Source organism: Zalophus californianus, chromosome 11, assembly GCF_009762305.2.
Source record: "Zalophus californianus isolate mZalCal1 chromosome 11, mZalCal1.pri.v2, whole genome shotgun sequence".
NCBI classification, from domain to species: Eukaryota; Metazoa; Chordata; class Mammalia; order Carnivora; family Otariidae; genus Zalophus; species Zalophus californianus.
The window spans coordinates 63493893-63512816 of NC_045605.1; the positions used below are offsets into that span (position 1 = coordinate 63493893).

The 18924-nt window shown below is 50.7% G+C and overlaps 1 protein-coding gene across 4 annotated transcripts; it reads right to left on the reverse strand.

Moving 5' to 3' along the window:
* Nucleotides 1-3: 3 nt before the first annotated feature.
* LOC113914124 (NADH-cytochrome b5 reductase 2) lies at nucleotides 4-8559 on the reverse strand. 4 transcript variants are annotated; one of them, XM_027579021.2, is made up of 9 exons: nucleotides 8383-8559; nucleotides 7009-7149; nucleotides 6646-6718; nucleotides 4336-4442; nucleotides 3938-4067; nucleotides 3249-3332; nucleotides 2428-2513; nucleotides 1130-1229; nucleotides 4-269 (listed from the first exon to the last, which is right to left on the reverse strand). In XM_027579021.2, the coding sequence occupies exons 1-9, from the start codon at nucleotides 8401-8403 to the stop codon at nucleotides 97-99; spliced, it is 915 nt and encodes a 304-aa protein (XP_027434822.2). In that variant the 5' UTR covers nucleotides 8404-8559; the 3' UTR covers nucleotides 4-96. The 4 variants fall into 4 exon arrangements, with proteins under 4 accessions (XP_027434822.2, XP_027434823.2, XP_027434824.2 ...); XM_027579022.2 differs by lacking the exon at nucleotides 8383-8559 and adding an exon at nucleotides 8092-8250; XM_027579023.2 differs by lacking the exon at nucleotides 8383-8559 and adding an exon at nucleotides 8067-8250.
* Between the last annotated feature and the right edge of the window lie 10365 nt (nucleotides 8560-18924).

An 18924-nucleotide genomic window follows, 5' to 3' on the forward strand; every position in this document is an offset into this window, starting at 1 on the left:
CACTTGTGATCACATCCCAGTTTAATGTGCTGAGGCAGAACTCACTCCGAAACAGACGAAAGGGACCAGGCAAATATGCTAGAAGCAAGGGAAGTATCAGTAAGTGAAAATCATATCCTTGGTATAACCCAGTTTCTCCAGGTTAGGGTGAGCAGTTGTCTGGATCAGGGGCAGTGGGCCACACACCAGGATGAGTGTGGACTGCCCAGGAGGAGGGAGGTGCTCCTTGATCATGTTGGCGGTGATGTAGCCTGAGCTGTATTTCCAGCCTGAGGTTAAGCAGAAGTAGAAAAAAGCTGTGAGGCTGCTGGGTGGAGCCCCTGACCCCAAGCCACCTGCCCCCACCCCAACCCCGCCCCAAAGAGGGACGCAAGGCTGCTCTCCAAGGCTTAGAAGTCTGTACTGCTGTTCTCCGCAGAGAAGCAGGGAAGTGGAGGACATGGGAGACCTAGAAAGCCTTCGGTATTGACCCCGGATCCCAGGCTCACGGCTGGTGTCTGATGCCACACACAGGGGCAGGGATGGAGAACACAACAGTGCGGAGTGGTGTGAATCGAGGCAGGGAGCGGGGGCTGGGCAGGGTGGAGCAGGCCTGGGGTTTGTGGCTCGGTTGGGGGGCGCCCTCTGCTGGGCAGCGAGCTATATGACAAGGCAGGCACAGCTGGGTGCAGTAGGAGAGGCAGCATGAAGGTGCAGGGTGCGGGGCTGGCTGGGTGCTGGCTAGGGTTGCAGCAGCTGCCAGGGGCTTGCCAAGTGATGACTATTGTCCAGGAGAGGTCGAGTGGTAAGGAGGCGAGGGGTCCATGGCCATGTGTGTGATGTCTCTGCGGGACGCTGTGTCGAGTGTAGCATGGAGTGGGTGCTCAGAGCGACCCAGGGACTGGGTGTCCCTCTGAGTCCCTCCTGAGGTTCACTGCGCGTATGGACTGCTGCTGAGATATCAGACACTGCTCTTACAAGCAGGTCGTCCCCAATCCTCTCTCCCTCCACTTCCATTTCCTATGCAGGGACAGAGCTGAAGGTCTCAGCTCCCAAGCACAGTCCTAAAAAGCAAACAAACCCAGGGACTAGTTCCCAAGGTGGGTCAAGGGTTGGAGCTAACCCACAGTGGGGACCGTGGGGATCATACCAACAGGAGGCCTGTCCAGGGTGTACCACAGGTCGAACTGCTCTGGATGAGTTCTGGCAACTTCTTCAAGCTCCTTTCTCACCAAGATATCCTCCTCTGTCTAGAAGAGAAGCAACATGAGCAAAGCCCCTCCAGGGACGTCCTGCTTGGTCCCCACACTGAGCACACAGGTCAGCACATTTCTGCCTGAGCTGAGCCCACCCGAGTGGGAGTGCTCTCGCCACGACTCCCAGGGCAAACAAAGGTTCTGCTGCAGCTTCTGCACTACCAGCCCTCTCTCTTGTGGGGCAGAGAACAGGGGAGGCTCCTGCAGTGGCGATGACCGCCCTCCAGCTGGAAGGCCACTGTGGAGCCCAGGCGGGGTGGCCTCACTCAGAGGGCCCAGCCCCCCGCCCCCATCCACACTGAGCACCAGGCAGGGCTGACCCAGCTGGAACCCAGTTGGAAGGAGCTGAGTGTGGGCCCAGGATCTTCTGCAGGGAGTGCAAGGGGTGAAGGCAGTAATACATAAGGTCCCCCTAACATAACAGCCCTGGAGAGCTAAGGCAGAGGGCAACACAGGCTGGAGCTTCATTTGGGGAAAGGAAACCAAAGCCAAAAGAAACTTGTTACAGCTCCAAGATACTGCACAGAGGACCTGGATCTTAAAACTCGTCACGGTTCTTGTGCCCGCAATCTCACTTTGGGATCCCATTTAAGAAAATAATCTAAAAGGCATCAAGCCTAGACAGTATCATTCAGTATTATCCTTTACAACTGTGAAAACTGGAAACAATCTGAATGCAGCAAATACAGTAAATAATGGTGCAACTTGATACAGACTGATGAAAATATAAAGAGGTTTGATGAGAAGAAAATGCTCATGCGGTAATGCTGAGTGAAAAAACCAAGCAATATATAAATGTAATTGCAAATACATGGCATGTATAGAAGAAAGACAGGAAAGAAGTCAAGTATTTATATACTTCTGTATTTTCTAAAATTTCTACTGAGGGCATCTACGGTTTTATACTCAGAAAAACAGAATTGATTATGAAGGAAAGAAAGCTTAGTTCATAGGGTGGCTGGGGAGAGAGTTAAAAACAAAAACAAGTGGGAAACCAGGCCTGGACTTCGCTCCTCCAGCGGCCACACCCCACAGCCCGGCTGAGCACCTACCTGCTCAGCACCCGTCCCACCCCCCGCCGCCCTGTGGCAGAGGCAGCGAGAGCTCAGGCAGGGGGCAGGTGTGAACCTCCCCTGCTCAGCAGACATGCCTCCTACCCCTCCAAGCTCAGGGCTGACTCGGCAGAACTGACCTGGTTGGCAAAGATGAGGGACATCCTGGTCCTGTCGCTGGGGTTCTTGGTGATGTGGCGAATGAGCTGCAGCATGGGCGTAATCCCTGGGACAGGAAGAGCAGGCGGGACACAGCTAGTGGCGCTCCCTCCCTCTCCCATACCCACGATCCCTGGTCTGCAGCCCCATGACGCTCTGCCTCAGCCCCAGTCCTGCTTCTCTCATGCCTGCCCCCAAACTCAAAGTGGAAAACTGCCCTTCGTTTTGGTTTTCCCTTCTAATGCAACAATAAATCGAAAGCCCTTTCTGGTGTTCACGTGCAAGATGGAAAGAGCCCTGGCTCTGAACTGGCTGGCTTCACACTCAGCCCCCTATCCCGACTTGCTCTCGGAGCAGGGTGAGTCAGGTGCCCGTCTGAGCTCTTCGGTGTCCCCATGTATACAACAGAATGAATGACGAGTAAGTGTGATCATTTCACAAGCGCCTATGATGGTGCCTGGCACATGTAGGTGTCCTGATACATCTGTTCTTTCAGACATTCATTCTCAGGGGATGGGGAGATTCGGGCTTGACCTGGATCCAGGAGCCCTTGGGGGACCATGTGTGCGCCTACTCAGCTCGGTCCCCAGACTCTTCCAGGGGCCCCAGGCTGACTTCCTAGGGCAGCCAGCATGCTGGACCAGGGGAGCAGGGCACATGGGGTCCGTTTCCAGGCCTGTCATCAACCTGCACTCCCCTCTAAAACAGCCATGGAAGAGTCTCCTCTAGGATCAAATGACTCCAAAATACGAAAGGTCTCGGGGCCCCTCCCCCCGTGAAGGAAGCCCCGGAAGTCTCTCACCTGTGCCCCCAGCGATCATTCCCAGGTGACTGACCAGCTTCTTTTCAGGCTCACTTGTTTTGTATTCCTTGATTGAAAAGTTCCCTAGAAACACACAGGACCCCTCTGACTTCTGCAGCTCTTGCCTGAGAGCTTGTAAGAGGTCACGGGATTCCCTTGGGACTCCCAGGAGGCAAGGCCACCTGAGGAAGGGGCCGCACCGTTCTCAACCAGAGAAGTGAGTCAGGGCGGCCCGGGGGCCATGGTGCACAAAGTGGAAACCGAGCCAAGGACTCGCTGGACCTTTTCTTCTGAGGGAGGAGGGAAGCACAGTGAAGTTAAATGGAGCCTCAGAGAACACTCTGAGCCACAGCATGAATGAGCGAGTCAGTAAATTACTGATTACAGTGAGTATCTGGTAAGGAACAAGAGTAGATGCCACCCATCCATCCATCCTTCCATTGCTCAGCCTTACAGACACCTTTTCTGCATCGGGCATCGTTCTGGAGATCCAGTTTCCATGAGGAAACACCCCAGCACTCCCCTACCTTAATGAAGCTTACAATCTCATCAAGTGTGTGTGTTGAGTGAACATGTGAAGGCTTTAAGGACAAGTCCACAGGACCCAACCCTGAGAAGTTTTCTACAACAGTGGAACAACCACAAGAATCTTCTTTCCAGCGGGAGGCCCAATGTGAACCCCCCAGTACCTGGTTCATGATAGAACAGGCGACCGGTTGGCCCTCGAAAAAGGATGGTGTCCCCAATTTTCATATTCTCCAAGTACTGAGTCATCTTCCCCCCTTCTGGATAGTTGGGGTGCACATTTTTGAAGTAGATCTGAAAAACAAGGCAGCCTGGTTTGTACATCCTCAGACCGGAGGCCACAGCTACATACAACTCAGAATTCCATTTGCTACTGGAAACCTTGCAGCGAAAGTCCTCTGCCCTCACAGTTGCTCTAAGCACCCCTGAAGACTTCACCACAGCTTCACTGTTCCATGACACTGCTGGAAAGCCCTTCCCAGGTCATGGGTTCCTTCCCCACCCTACCACCTTTTGTAAGCTTCAGAGGGTGCGGCAGCTGGACGCAGGGGGCACCACTTACCTTTATAATCAAGTCCACAAAGCCTCGGTCATCATCACTGGACACCGGTGTGTAAGCCCTGACCACCAGAACACCGTCAATTTTGGCCAAGAGATGGACATAATTACCTACAGAAAACGCATCCAATGCTAAATGTGAGCACAGCCAGCCGAAAGAGGCCCCGGGATTCCCATAAAGGACTGAGCTTCAGGGAGGCAAGTGCCTAGTGTGGAAGGGTGCATAGGAGCAGCCCCAGGCAGGGAAGGGGCCCAGAGCCAGGATGCCTGAGTCCTAGGCCTGCCCTTGTCACTCCGCACACTACCCTGGGCAAGTCACTTCACCTCTCTGGGTGAGCGGGGATGATGTGCCTGCCCTGCCTCCATCCCCGTGGAGCTGTGATCTTCACGTGAGTGCATGCTTCCTGCGTCAGAGTCCTCTGTTGCACGGGAAGAGCTCATTCGGGTTGGAGGCTGAGTATTAAAAATAACAGAAAGGTGTGCTTCCCTTTTAAAGCAAAATACGTTGCCTTCACAAAGCCATTTCTTCCTGAACTGGGCGGATCACTGGGGTCAGTGAAAGAACCACAGCCCCCTCTTCTGCTTCTTGCTGCCTGGCTCAGGGCCAGCCTGGGCTCACAGGCACGCTGGGCCCCGGGATTTGACACCACAGACCGGGAGTTCTAGAAAGAGTACTGTGTCTTCCTGGCCTATGGCTCTGCTTGAGAAAGAGTTTCGAGTTTTGAGCCGCGGAATTCTGCCCCTCCAGGGTAGAACCGAATGGACCAGGCATGGCCACAGACCTATGGATCGGGACTACGTCCCGGTGTCACAGGATGGGCGGGGCTGCTCAGGTCGCCCCTGGAGCTTAAAATGGGACACTTCGGTGACTACAAGGAATAGTGGTGCGGGCAGGAGCCGCTAGGGGACAGAGGCAAGAGGAAGCTCTGTGGTCTCTGAGGAGGCCCTGAAGCCTGAGGTGCAAACACTCAGGGTTAAGTAGGACTGGCTCTATACTGGAATTAAACTGCAGGGAAGGGAAAGAAGAAAGGACAGGCTCAGCAGCTCTGGCTATGGCCTGGCTGCACCTCAGGAACACACAGAAATAAATGCCTGAGGCAGCTTCCTCCTGAGAACAAATGTGAACCTGGAGACCTCAGAAAGTCTCTTTCAGATGCAGCCAACCTGGGCCTGGCCTGGCCGTCCCGGAGAAAATGGGGCTGCCCTGGCGGGCCCCATTTCTCACCTCCTTCGATTCAGCTGAGCTGGGAGGCCCTCACAGCAGACTCTTCCAGAAGCCTCCAAACTACCTATCCCCCCCACCAACTCTGTACCACCTATATCAGGGCGAAGGAGAGGGGGGTTCATGGCAGATTCTGAGAAATTCTGTGTCTCGTCATTTTTCATTCTTTTAGCCTTCTTGCCAATAGGCCTGACCCCACAGGCCAGGCAGAGGGCTGGAAGGCAGGTTGGCACTGAGCTCTTGTGGATGGAGACAGGAAAAGGAAGCAGCAAGGAAGCTCGGGGGCCAGGTGGGCTGCCTGGTGAGTAATTTCATGACCCGATAGAGGAGAGGTCAAGGTTTGGTCCCACACACAACAGGACAAGATTAGGGTCTCCAGCAGGCTGGCAAGCAAACTAGCAGTTTGTTCAAAGCTCTGAATCCCCAGGCTGGGGACCTAGCCAAGGTTTTCCCCCCTCACTAAGATGGACTTGGGCGTCTGGTGGTGTGACAGACTAGAAATGGGATAACTCAGAACTCTAGGCCTGCTAGCGCTGGTATTCACGCTGGGTCCCTCTTTGTGTGGGTCTGAGGTCCCTGCTGAAAAGACACACTGCGTGGGAAGTCACACCTGACTCCCTCCTGCCTCTCCACACATTCTGGGCCTTTCTCCTGACTGTAGGGGACATCAGTTCCTTCCATCCCTCACATGTACACAGCACTTTGCACATTCTCAATTTTCACACCCATCAGTCGCTTTACCCTCACAACAACCCAGGTGGCAGGCAGGCCTGGGAAACTCCATTTCATAGACCAAGGCTCAGAGAGGTTGAAGGACTTGCCTAAGGTTGCCCAGCAAGTAGCCTATGATGAGATCTTAGAGCTTCTGATCCTAGATTCACTTCTCTTCAGTGCTCACTAAGACATCACTTCTGTGTCAGCCCAAATCGAACAATGAGAAAGGAAATGGACTGCCCCCAAGCCCATCTCTCTACATCTCCGAGCTGACCTGTCTTAGGAAAGGCAACCTCTCCACCCCAGCTGAGTTTCTGAGAGGAGCAGAGTGCTGGCAAGGCCCAGTCCCCGGTGATGACTCCAAACCCCTGAACTCACCTACAGGAAGCCCCAAGACATGGTCTGGTGAGGGCAGTCCAAAACGGAACCTCCGGGTGTTGTGGGTGATTTGCTATAAAACAGAAAACAGAGGCAGACTCTGTCAGCTTTCGAGAAGCATTTCTGGGCAACTCAAATGCCTGGTAAAGGAAGCTCTATTTGTTGCGATCCCAGCACACACACACACACACACACACACACACACACACACACACACACACACTCGGAAGCAGTGGGGAGCAAACTGGAGGCCAGAAAATGCCTGTCCCACTGCCCTGCCTTCCCAGCCAGCACATTCGCCACCACTCTCGCCCTCTTCTTTTTCACAGGCTGCCAGTGGAGGGGGTGGGCTGACTCCACTACCTCTTTCTCAATCAAGGGCAGCAGGTACTTGGTTTCAGAGTCCTGTAAGGTGGTATGTCTTCTCCGTGAGTTCATGTTCCTCAGGGCCAACAGGACCACTGTGACTCCAATGATGGTGATGGCAAGGAGCAGGGACGGGTCCTAGCCAGACACAATGTGAGCAGGGCGCCTCACATCCTGCGTGCCCTCGGCAGGACAGTGCTCAGGCACAACAGCACCCTCCCGACACCAAAGGCACAGGAGAAGCTGGGCCGTGCCCAGAAGAAACCAGACCGAGGGAAAGGTAATAAAACAATGCAGGGCGCCTGGGTGGCTCAGTCGTTAAGTGTCTGCCTTCGGCTCAGGTCATGATCTCAGGGTGCTGGGATCGAGCCCCGCATCAGGCTCCCTGCTCAGAGGGGAACTTGCTTCTCTGTCTCCCTCTGCTCCTCCCCCACCCTCTTGTACTCGCGCGCTCTCTCTCTCTCAAGTAAACAAACAAATAAATAAAATCTTTAAAAAAAAAAACAAAAAACAGAAGGCAGGCTGAGCCTCTGGTGGATCTGGAGGATAGGGAGGAGTCAGCTGCAGATCAGACACAGCCAGGCAGAATTAATGTCACCAGGCCCTTCCTACCCATCTGCCTCCAACCTGGTACATCCAGGGGTACAAGGGTGAAAGTCCGGGGAGTCCCCTCCTCGAGGTGATGGCATTGCTGCTTCTGCTGCTTTTTTTTTTTTTTTTTTTGAGAGAGAGTGGGGGGGGGGGGTGGGGAAAGGAGAGAGAGACTTCCAAGCAGGCTCCAGGCCCAGCGTCTGAGTCTGATGTGGCGCGCGATCTCAGGATCTTGGGATCATGCCGGAAGCTTAACCAACTGAGCTACCCAGGCACCCCTGGTGGCACTGCTTCTAACCCACAATCTAAAATGAACGTCGCAGCCCCCAAAGACAGATCTAAAGAGGGAAGACAGGCATGGTATCCAGCAGGTAGTTGCTGCTGAGAGCTAGGCAGGGGATGGGGCTCGCCACCCCCACTACTCCCCCGACCAGGTTCAGGCGGGTTGGGGTGGGGATGAGTACCTCCGACTTAGGGGTGCTCCGTTACCTTAGCGCCTCAGGACACACCAGCACCCTCCGGGGCAGGCGAAGGAGGCCTGGCCACTCGCCGCCACTCGGGTCCCCAACCCCGCCCCGGGTCTGACCCCAGCCTGCCGCGGCGGGACCGGGGACGGGCCGCGGCGCCCAGGTCGCCGCCACACCACGCCTGCCCCTGCGCCGCTCGGCGCCGCCCCGCTCCCCGCCCCTCGCGGCCCCGCCCGGCCCACGCCCTCGCCCTCGGCCTGGGCCGAGGGACCGCCCAGCAGGCCCGGGACCCCGTCGCGCCCCGGGCACCCACCCGGAACGAGACGCCGAACATGTCGTCGAAGTGGGGCTGCCTGCTAGGCCGCGGCGCGTCGGGCCGACTCGTGGGCGCGCCCGCAGCTCCGCCTGGCGGACCGGGAAGCCTGGGAGACTCACGGGCCGACGCCGGGAGAGGCGCTAGGCCGGCAACGCGCGCCCCGCCGCTCCCGCGCACCCCGCTCCCCCCCACCCCGCGCCCGCGCAACCCCCAGCCCCCGTAACCCCTCCCCGCGCCCCGCACAGCTCACACGCCCCCGCGGCCCGCAGGGCTCCTCTCCCGCGCGACTCGCGCCCTGCCCGCGGGGTGCCACCGCTGCGGGGTCCCCGCTCCTAGCGGCCATCTCTTGTTTATTCGTGGCCCCCTGTCCATCCTGCCTTCTCCCAGCACTCTCGGAGCAACCGGGATGGAGAACTTCCTCTCTGCACCTGGTCCGAACTGTGCCAAGGTGGGGGAAAGGGAGGGGCGTCTGGGTGGGAGGAGGGGATGCTGGTAAAAGAAATGGGAATTTAGGCCAATTCAGAGAGCACATGAATATAATCGTTCATCGCGCATAATGAGCTCCTACTGTGGGCCTGGTTTAGCGCTGGGTGTTTGCCCGGATGGGGGTGTCGTGGAGTTAAGACTCGTTCAAAGCGCTCATTCACTCCTTCATTCTCTTTTGGGAGAGAGAGACGACAGGTACCCAACACTAGACCAACAGGAGGCAGAATGGCAGGCATCGACCGACGGTTATGGGGGTTCTTCGCAGCACATTTCAGAACCTTGATAACCCCCTCCCTCCATCAGTTCTCCCCTTGCCGGTGGTAAAGGTAAATCCCTGCCTCCTGGGCCTGAGGGAGACAGAGGCCAAGAAATAGCCAGCCATCCCCAGCCCCCAAATACACACCAGCACAGGCACATTACTTAGTGGACACCTCCCCTAATACTTGTAGGTACCAGGATATTATTGTAACATGTCTTAATTATTGACAATCTAATAAATGTAAAATGATGGCTTGTGAACCTAATATCATTTACCTAAGAGCTGAGGAGGTTGAACACCCTTCATATGTTTATTCCCCATGGTGGTTTTGGTTTTTTTTTTTTTTTTTTTAAAGAAAATGCCTGCTCATGACTTTTGCCCCTTTTTCTCTTTTTTGTTTTTAAAGATTTTATTTATTTATTTGAGACCGAGAGAATGACAGAGAGAGAGCACATGAGAGGGGGAAGGGTCAGAGAGAGAAGCAGACTCCCCGCCGAGAAGGGGGCCCCATGCACAACTCAATCCCGGGACTCCAGGATCATGACCAGAGCCGAAGGCAGTCGCTTAACCAACTGAGCCACCCAGGCGCCCGCCCCTTTTTCTCTTGAGTTGAATTTTTCTTACTAATTTTTAGGAGTCTTGTGTATATTAGAGGCCACTTCTTTGCCAGTTACATCAGTTACAGATATTTTCTCCTGGTATGCAACTTCTTCCCTCCCTCCCTCCCTCCCTCCCTCCCTCCCTCCCCTTCTCTCTTCTCTCTCTCTCTCTCTGGCTTTTGATGAATAGCAGTTTGTAATTGCGATGTAGTCAGACGTATCAATCTCCAATCTTTTGCCTTTATGGTTAGTGCTTTTCTGTGACTTGTTTGTTCCTATGCAAGATCATAAAGATATTCTCTATTTTTTCTGACAAGACTTAAAGTTTTTCCTTTAACGTTTAAGTCTCTCAGCCACCTGGAACTGATTTCTGTATAGGATGCAAAGCAGGGATCCAACTTAATTTTTTCCATGTGGATAATGTGTTGTCTCTGTAATATTTGTTGACTTGCTCACCTGGTGGCTAACCTGTAGCGCCACCCCTGTCATATATCAGTCTTCGTGTAAGCATGAGTCTGGTTCTGGTCTCCCTGCTCTCTCTTGATCTCATTGCCCAACCCCTCTGCTAATATCATACTGCTCTAATTACAGTCGTTTATTACCACTGTTTATACCTTTCCCTCATACATTCTTTGGGTCTCAGTTCAAATACCACTTCTTCCTTAGAGATGCCCTATCCAATCCCCCAATTTAAGTAGATGTACACATTATATTCTATTCATGGCTTTTACTTCAGTTTGTAATTATACATCCTGTATATTTAATTGTTAAATGGCTGATTCTCACATTAGTCTAGATGTTCCATTATGGCAGAGATTGTTGTTTCTCCAGGGCTGAACACAGTGACTGTCACACAGAGAACATTCAATAAATAGATAGCAAATGAATGAATGAATTCCTCTCTGCCCTGCCACATTTAGCACACTGCCTGGCACACAGTAGATGCTCCAGAAATGCTCAAGAGAAGAACAGTCCTTTCTGTCAGTGTCCCCATTTTTGCTTAATTTGTCTCCATAAAACATGTCAGCAGATGACATACTGTGTATCTTACCTACTTGCTTACTCATTCCCTCTACTACAATGTAAGCTCCATGAGGCCAGGACTTGCTGTGGTTTTAGTTTTTTGTTTTTTTTTTTTTAAGATTTTATTTATTTAGTTAACAGAGAGCAAGAGAGCACAAGTAGGGAGAGCAGCAGAGGGTGGGGGAGAAGCAGGCTCCCAGCTGACCAAGGACCCTGATGAGGGGCATGATCCCAGCATCCAAGGCAGATACTTAACTGACTGAGCCACCCAGGTGCCCCAGGAATTGCTCTGTTTTAACTCCTGTTGTTTCCAAGGCCTCAGAATAGTGCCTGGCAATTGGTAGATGCTCAATAAATATTTAATGAATGAATGAATGAATGAATGAATGAATGGGTGAATGAAGAATGAACTTAATTTTCTCCCTCTGGTTCAATCAACTCTTTCTTTTTGGCTTTGGAATCATTGGGCACCTCCGTTTTTCCTGTGGCTCTCTTAGCAGTTGCCTCTACCCCCCATTCTCCCTTCTCTTTTTCCCTCCGTGTGACCAGAGAGGTAGCGGCACATCCCCCCTTGTTACCCTTTGAGCAGGATAAGAGGCAGGCATTTGTCTGGGCTTCCAGTAATTCTGAGAAGGCAATGCTTGCCTCTCTCCTCAGCACCCCTGCACGCTCTAGATGTGCCCCTTGCATGCCCACGTTCTGCCTGGTTTGGCTCATCTTTTACTCCTCTCCTGAAATAGACCATGAGCACACGCTCACTCTCTACATCTGAGGCTTGGTAATAGGGCCTGGCAAAGAGGAGGCACTCAGCAAGTGTTTGCTGAAAAAAGAAAGAATGAATATCTGCTGTCACTGTTTTAGGATGTATGAGACTCTGCCCCACAAGACAGCTTCCCAAGTGAGGGGGCCAGCCGCCCCCACTGCTGAGACCCCCCAGGGGGGTACTGATGCTGTGGCCAAGTCAAAGCTCCCTGAGCCTTTCCTCTCTAAACAGTGTCTGGGCTGTCGTGGGCTTTTCATTAGCTTTTTGACCTTGAAAATGATTTCTTTCCATTTCGCCCCTGAACAAATGACCACCTCTGAGGTTCTAGCTATTAAGCCTACGTTGTGGTAGGTTGGATAATGACCCTCCCCAAATAGGCCCACATCCTAAATCCCAGAACCCATGAATGCTGCCTTATATGGCAAAAGGGGCTTTGTTGCTGTGAGTAACCTAAAGATCTTGAGAGAGGGAGACTATCCTGGATTGTCTGGTTGGGCCCACTGTAATCACAATATTCCTTAGGAGAGGGATGCAGGAGGAGACCAGAAGGCAGTACGAGGCCAGAAGCAGCACTTGGAGTGACCATCTTGAAGATGGAGGGAGGGTCCACAAACCAAGGAATGCAGGTAGCCACTGAAGCCGAAAACGGCAAGAGAAAGGATTTCTCCTGAGAGCCTTTGGAAGGGACCAGCCCTGCCGATACCTTGACGTCAGCCTGGTGTGAAACTGATTTTATACTTCTGGCTTCCAAAACAGTAGGAGACTAATACATTTGTGCTGCTTAAAGACATCAAAGTTGTGGTAATTCATGATAGCAGCAATGGGAAACTAATCTACTAAATGAACTATTATTTTTGTCTCATCTGGCTTGTTTCTTTATAATTGGATTGATTCCAGAAACAGCTTTCCTGGGATTTGGATCAGAAAAGCCAGGAAGTGCTCCTCCCCTCTGGTGCCTGATGTTCTTGTTGCTCTGTGTGACTCCTTTCTCTGGCAAACCACCTCCCTCAGCAGCCTCCACGCTGCTGCTGGTCCTGTCCTCAGCTCATTTTCTCTGCCAGGCCCCGTGAGCGGCCCATCCATTCCATCCCTTCCTCTTCACCCTGGCTCTTGAACACAGTCCTTTGTGCATTGTGCACAAATGTCATCCTGAACAAAGGGTCCCAGCAGCCCAGTCCAGGCTTGGGGATTGTCCTCAGCTTGACTGGGCTGAGCTTTATGAGAGAACACTGATGGAACACCTCACCCACTCCAAGCACCCAATGCCATGACCAGGGTAAAACCTTGCTTGAATTAGAGTTTCCTTGGTTTTCCTCTTCGAGGATTTTAAGCTAGAGTGTATTGATACCACCTGATCAGAATTCCCCACTGTGCCCCAGAGGTGGGCAGAGAGCGATAATAACACTTTGCTTTCTGGACCGGCTTCAACCTCGATTTGTATAACAGAAATATGGCTTGGGAGACCTTGCACACATCTGGTAATCAGGGGCTGACGTGGGATGGTGGAGTAAGACTGTATAAAGGTAAGAGTCTTTTTTTTTTTTTAGTTCAGTTATCCAACATAAAGTACATCATTAGTTTTTGGTATAGTGTTCAACGATTCATTAGTTGCATGTAACACCCAGTGCTCATCACATCACGTGCCATCCTTAATGTCCATCACCCAGTTACCCCATCCCCCCACCTACCTCCCTCTGTAAGAGTCTTGAGACACCGGGAACGGGCAGAATTTGCCAGAAACAGTGTGTTTGGGAACAGTCAAAAAAACAGCTTGCCCATTGCCCTACCTGCACCCAGGGGAGCCCCCCTGAGCAGTGCTAGTGAAGCCCCTCCGAGGTGCTTATAGCAGTGGCCCCCACTCTTCCCAAACAGGCTCTGTCGTGGCAGGGGCTGGGTTAAAGTCTCCTGATGGCAGCAAGCTTGGACTGCGGAGCCCACGAGGAGCAAATGGGGCAGCAAATGCAGTTTCTAGGGCAGAGGTCCACCTGCACAGAGGGGCTGGGGCTGGGAGCCTCACACCTAGAATGGAGGAAAGGCGGGCCTTTAGGAAGTGGAAGGGCAGGGGCAGGGGAGGAAAATGTCCAAAAGAAAGAAATGAAGGGAGGTATGCCCTTCACCTACTTGAACACAGCCAGGACTTTGGTTGCTCGCTAACTTCCGGAGACACATGGTGACTCCTAGGCGCAGACACGAGGCGAGTCCCGTTACAACCCAGCGCGTTATTTACAAAGGCATGATTAAGGCTAGTGGGGCACACCTGAGTCTGATCACATTGTCTAGGGTGCAGTATTCGATGGCTGGCTGTACCATGTGTCTGTGGTTAAGAAATCTATGGCCTGGACTGGGTGTTACATGCAAACAGTGAATCATGGAACACTACAGCAAAAACTAATGATGTAATGTATGGTGATTAACATAGCATAATAAAATTAAATTAAAAAAAAAAGAAAAGAAATCTATGGCCTGGGATGCCTGGGTGGCTCAGTCGGTTAAGCGTCTGCCTTCAGCTCAGGTCATTATCCCAGGGTCGTGGGAGTCCCACATCAGGCTCCTTGCTCGGGAGGGGAGCCTGCTTCTCCCTCTGCTTGTGCTCTCTCTCTCTCTGACAAATAAATAAAATCTTAAAAAAAAAAAAGAAAAGAAATCTATGGTCTGAGCCATTGTATTATAGTCTATCCTAAAGATAGACAGTATTAACATGCTCTATGTTAATAGCATGAAAAAAAGGAAATCAGAAAGCAGGACTTCATCACCCATTTGGGCAAAGGACTTGGTCACTGAGCTTCAGTGTCTTCATCTGTAAAATTAGGGTCAATAATACTACCTATTTCTCAAATTTCCTGAGAGGATTGTAGGAAATAATGCATATAAAGGGTTTGGCCTGGCGTAAATAATAAATGCTAACTCTTACTAGCTTTTACCTACACGATCAATAGAGTTAGGGACCTGGGAGTTATTTTTTGTAGGTGTGATTTTTTTTTCTTTCTTCCATTTTAAACATAATTGGTCATCCGAGCTTGTTGATGCTGTGAACAGTGTTTGCTGAACCTGTTTTGTTCCCTCCTGTCGCTCTTGTAGTCCCCATCATAGCTGGGCTCTTGTGTCTATGCATCTCCTCAACTGTTTCCTGCCTCCACTCTATCCATGCATCCTGTTGACTTTTGCCAGATTAATTTTTCTTTAATACAGGTCTGCTTTTTTTCTCTTCTGTGCTCAACTGGTAATCATTCCCATCCTCCGACCATAAGACAGACATTCTACCAAAATAAGGCCCTTCACAACTAGGACCTAAGCCGTAATTTTAAATATCCCCCCTCAGTTCCCCCTGTCAAAGCACCAGCCACACACAACTGCACTTTTTACCCTGAATATCCCTCTGCTTAGTCTTTCTGATCCTTTGTTCATGCCAGTTTCCCTCAGTGGAATGCCTTCCCTTCTCTGTTGACCCGAGAACTTCTGATTCTTGTAAGACCCCGCAGAAATGTCTAATCCTTAGCTAAGCTTTCCCTGCTACTCCTAGAAGACACTCCCTACTCTGTGCTCCCTCTGTTACGGCATTTACCCCCTTGTACTGGGGCAGCTGAACATGGCTCTCAAATCCTATGGGAGAGATCAGGGATTGGGTATTACTTGCTTTTGCATCCCCAGAGCCTAATTGCAAGTCTGGTGAGAAGATGGTGCTCGGTGACGACTTGTGCATGACCGTATGAAAGAAGGAATGAAACAAGTGATGGGTCATACAGTAGGGAAGGGGGTCATAGCACCAGAGGGGTGTAGAACTACCCCCGGTTCTCCAAGATAGGCGATGTGGGGGCAGGGGAAATCTCCAGGCTTATTTGAACGAGGTGTGGGCTCCGTCTCACTTAGCAGTTGTGTGACTCTGTCACTTCGGTTTTATAAGCCTCCGTTTCTTTTTCTGGGTGCGGGGTAAGCATCCTCATCTTTCCACACCACACGGGCAGTGTGAGAAGCAACTGACAGAAGGTGCGTGAGGACGGAATCTGGGAAGGACTGTAGAGCTGTAAGGTTCCAAGGACCCTTGTGTGAGGGCTCATCACAGCCCCGGATGACGGCTCCCGTGGCTGTGCACACCCTGGAGGCAGGCAGCCCTGGGCCTCTCTCAGACAGGCGGATGAACATACCTACCGAACCGAAGCTGACCGGCCAGCCACAATGGTGCCAAGCCATATTCCACAGTGGTGCTGTAGGAGGCAGTGGGGAGTACAATGCGCTTGATGGACCTTCTCTGTTAGACGAAAGGAGCCTTAACTAGACCCAGTGAGGAAGGGAGGCACATGGAGCTTGGGTGCTTGAACTCCCCTCCAGGGGAAACAACCTGAAGTTGGGGTAGCTGGTCACCACGTGGGATGGTGTCTGACTCACCCTTGTGTTGCAAGTGCCCAGCATGGCACCAGGTGGATGTGGGCCTCAGGGGGTATTTCCTAAGTGACTATTGTTCATTCTACAGTCTTGTTGGGGCTAGAAACAAGGAAAGGCTGGCCTACAGACAACTCTTCTGTTGGTTTCCAGGAAAAGAGGGCCTCCATTGTGAAGCTAGACACAATGGACAAACTTGGCATTGGCTCTTGAATCCTCCCCTGTTTCTCTAACTTGTAAAGGGAAAGAAAATTCAGGCCAGATCCCATACTCCATTGCCCAAAACATCTATGGCCAACTGCTGGTTAGTGTTATGAACCTGAAGATCTAGCAGTCACGGTGGCCTGCTAGTGGCCAGGCTGGCTGGACAGAAGGGAGGCTCCCGGGGCTCTTACTCAGGGGCGTCTTTGGCCCAGTCGTGATTCTTGCTTTCACCGCCCAGGCAGCCGCATGCTGTTCCCTGGAAAATGAGAGGAGAAGGAATCTCCACTATGGCCTCATTAAAATAGGTGGGGTTAGGAGGTGGCTCTCTGAGGGGCCCTGGGATCAGAGAGATAGCAAGGCCACCATCCGGGCTACCTCAGTGAAAGCAACAGCCAACCCTTCTGGCCAGAGAGCAAGGCTCTAGAGAATATTTTCTCTTCTATGCATGTAAAAGATTCTAGGGCTCAGAAACATGAAGCAATCTGTGTGACATCACTCGATGAGTTAAGAGCTCTAATGGGAACATAATCAAGTCTTGCAACTTCATTTGTAATTGTCAGCACGGATATGGCTGTGCCTGTCAGTCATCTGCAGGAACTCTCCCCAGCCTCTGATCATCTGGCCTATCCGGGTCAGCTGAAATGACTCAGTAGGGTGCAGAGGACGTAGGTGCTGTAAAAGACTGTATCTGTCTTCTAAAATATAAACAAAAGCTCTGTAAAATGACCAAACGCTAGGTAGTGTGTTAAAAAAAACAACACACAACAATTTAAGCAAGGGGCGCCTGGGTGGCTCTGTTGGTTAAGCGGCCGACTCTTGATTTCTCTCAGGTCATGATCTCAGGGTCCTGGGATCAAGCCCCGCGTCGGGCTCTGCTCAGCGTGGCATCTGCTTGTCCCTCTCCCTCCTCCTCTGCTTCTCTCCCCCTCTCCTCTGCCTTGGGCTCTCCCTCTCTCTCTCTTTCTCTCAAATAAATCTTTTTTAAAAAAAAGATTTAAGCAATATACAAAATTAGGAAACTAGAAAATCATGCAAACACAGAAGGTATTAATTATTAAGGAAATGTTCTGTACAACTCAAAGCAAGTAGTAGGAAAATCTCAATGTTATAGCTATTAGTAAGAGATTATAAATTATCAAAATTGACTGAAAGAGAAAATTTTAAACCTAAAAGCCAATAAGAATGAAGGAAATTGAGAAAGTTACCTTTAAGCCTTCAAGGAATAGACACTTAGTATATGTGATTGCATGACATCATTATAATCATTCTTATGTTCTAAATCGTGTGCAAAGCATAGAGCAAGAAGGAAAGTTCCCCAGTTCTTTTCATCAAGAACACTGATAATCCAAGTCTGACAAAGGCAGACAGTAAAAAGAAAGCTCTAGGTCAGAGTTCTTAAACTTATTGGTCACAGGACACCTTTACACTTTGAAAAAAGTCACTGAGAATCTTAAAGAACTTTTGTTTATGTGAGTTGTATTTATCAACAGCTGACTATTAGAAATTAAAGCAGAAACTTTAAAAATTATGTATTTGCTAATTTGTTTAAGATAACCATAATAAAACATTAGGCATTAGCATAAACAACATGTTTATTCAAATAACTACATTTTCCAAAACGGAAACTCTAAATAAGACTTGCATTGTTTCACATATTTTTTTAAAAGATTTTATTTATTTATATGAAAAAAATAGAGAGAGTGAGAGAGGGAACACAAGCAGGGGGAGTGAGAGAGGGAGAAGCAGGCTTCCCGCTGAGTGGGGAGCCCGATGTGGGGCTCGATCCCAGGACCCTGGGATCATGACCTGAGCTGAAGGCAGACACCCAACGACTGAGCCACCAGGCAACCCCTGTTTCACATATTTTTAAAACTGTTTAACGTCTGGCTAAACAGAAGACAGACGAGATGTCCTATCTGCCTTTTTAAAAAAAAAAAAGATTTTATTTATTTATTTATTTGAGGGGGGGGCGAGTGGGGGGGCAGAGGGAGAGGGAGAAGCAGACTCCCAGCTGAGCCGGGAGCCCCACATAGGGCTCCATCTCAGGACCCTGAGATCATGACCTGAGCTGAAATCAAGAGTTGGACGCTTAACCAACTGAGCCACCCAGACGCCACCTATCTGCTTTTTATATTCAATCTGCTGAGCACACACGGTGTGTGGCCCCTGGAAAACACTGCACACTGTGAGAGAATGAGATTAGACAGGAAGAATGATGTCTTAGTATTACTATGAAAATAGTTTGACCTCACAGACCCCCTAAAAGGATCTTGGAGATCCCCAGCCATCTAAAGGCCACATTTTGGGGCACCTGGGTGGCTCAGTCATTAGCCTTCGGCTCAGGTCGTGATCCCAGGGTTCTGGGATCGAGCCCCGCATCGGGCTCCCTGCTCTGCGGGAAGCCTGCTTCTCCCTCTCCCACTCCCCCTGCTTGTGTTCCCTCTCTTGCTGTGTCTCTCTCTGTAGGATAAATAAATAAAATCTTTAAAAAATAAAATAAAGGCCACATTTTAAAGCCTCCGCTATCAGTCAATTTCAATTATGGATGTTGATACAAAAATCTAAGTGGAATATTAAATAGAACCCAGCAGTACATTGAAGATGAATGTACCATGCCCGAGTGGGATTCATTTCAGGAATGTAGGAATATTAGGAAATGTATTAATTAAGGTTTTAAGATATTAATAAATCAAAGGAGAAACCATTTAATCATTTTGAAAGATGCTAAAAAATATTTCACAAAATTTAATACTTTTTCTGATTAGAAAATCCTTGGGAGGGCCATGATAAAATGTCTCTAATTGCCAGCCTCACGTTTAGTTAAAAAA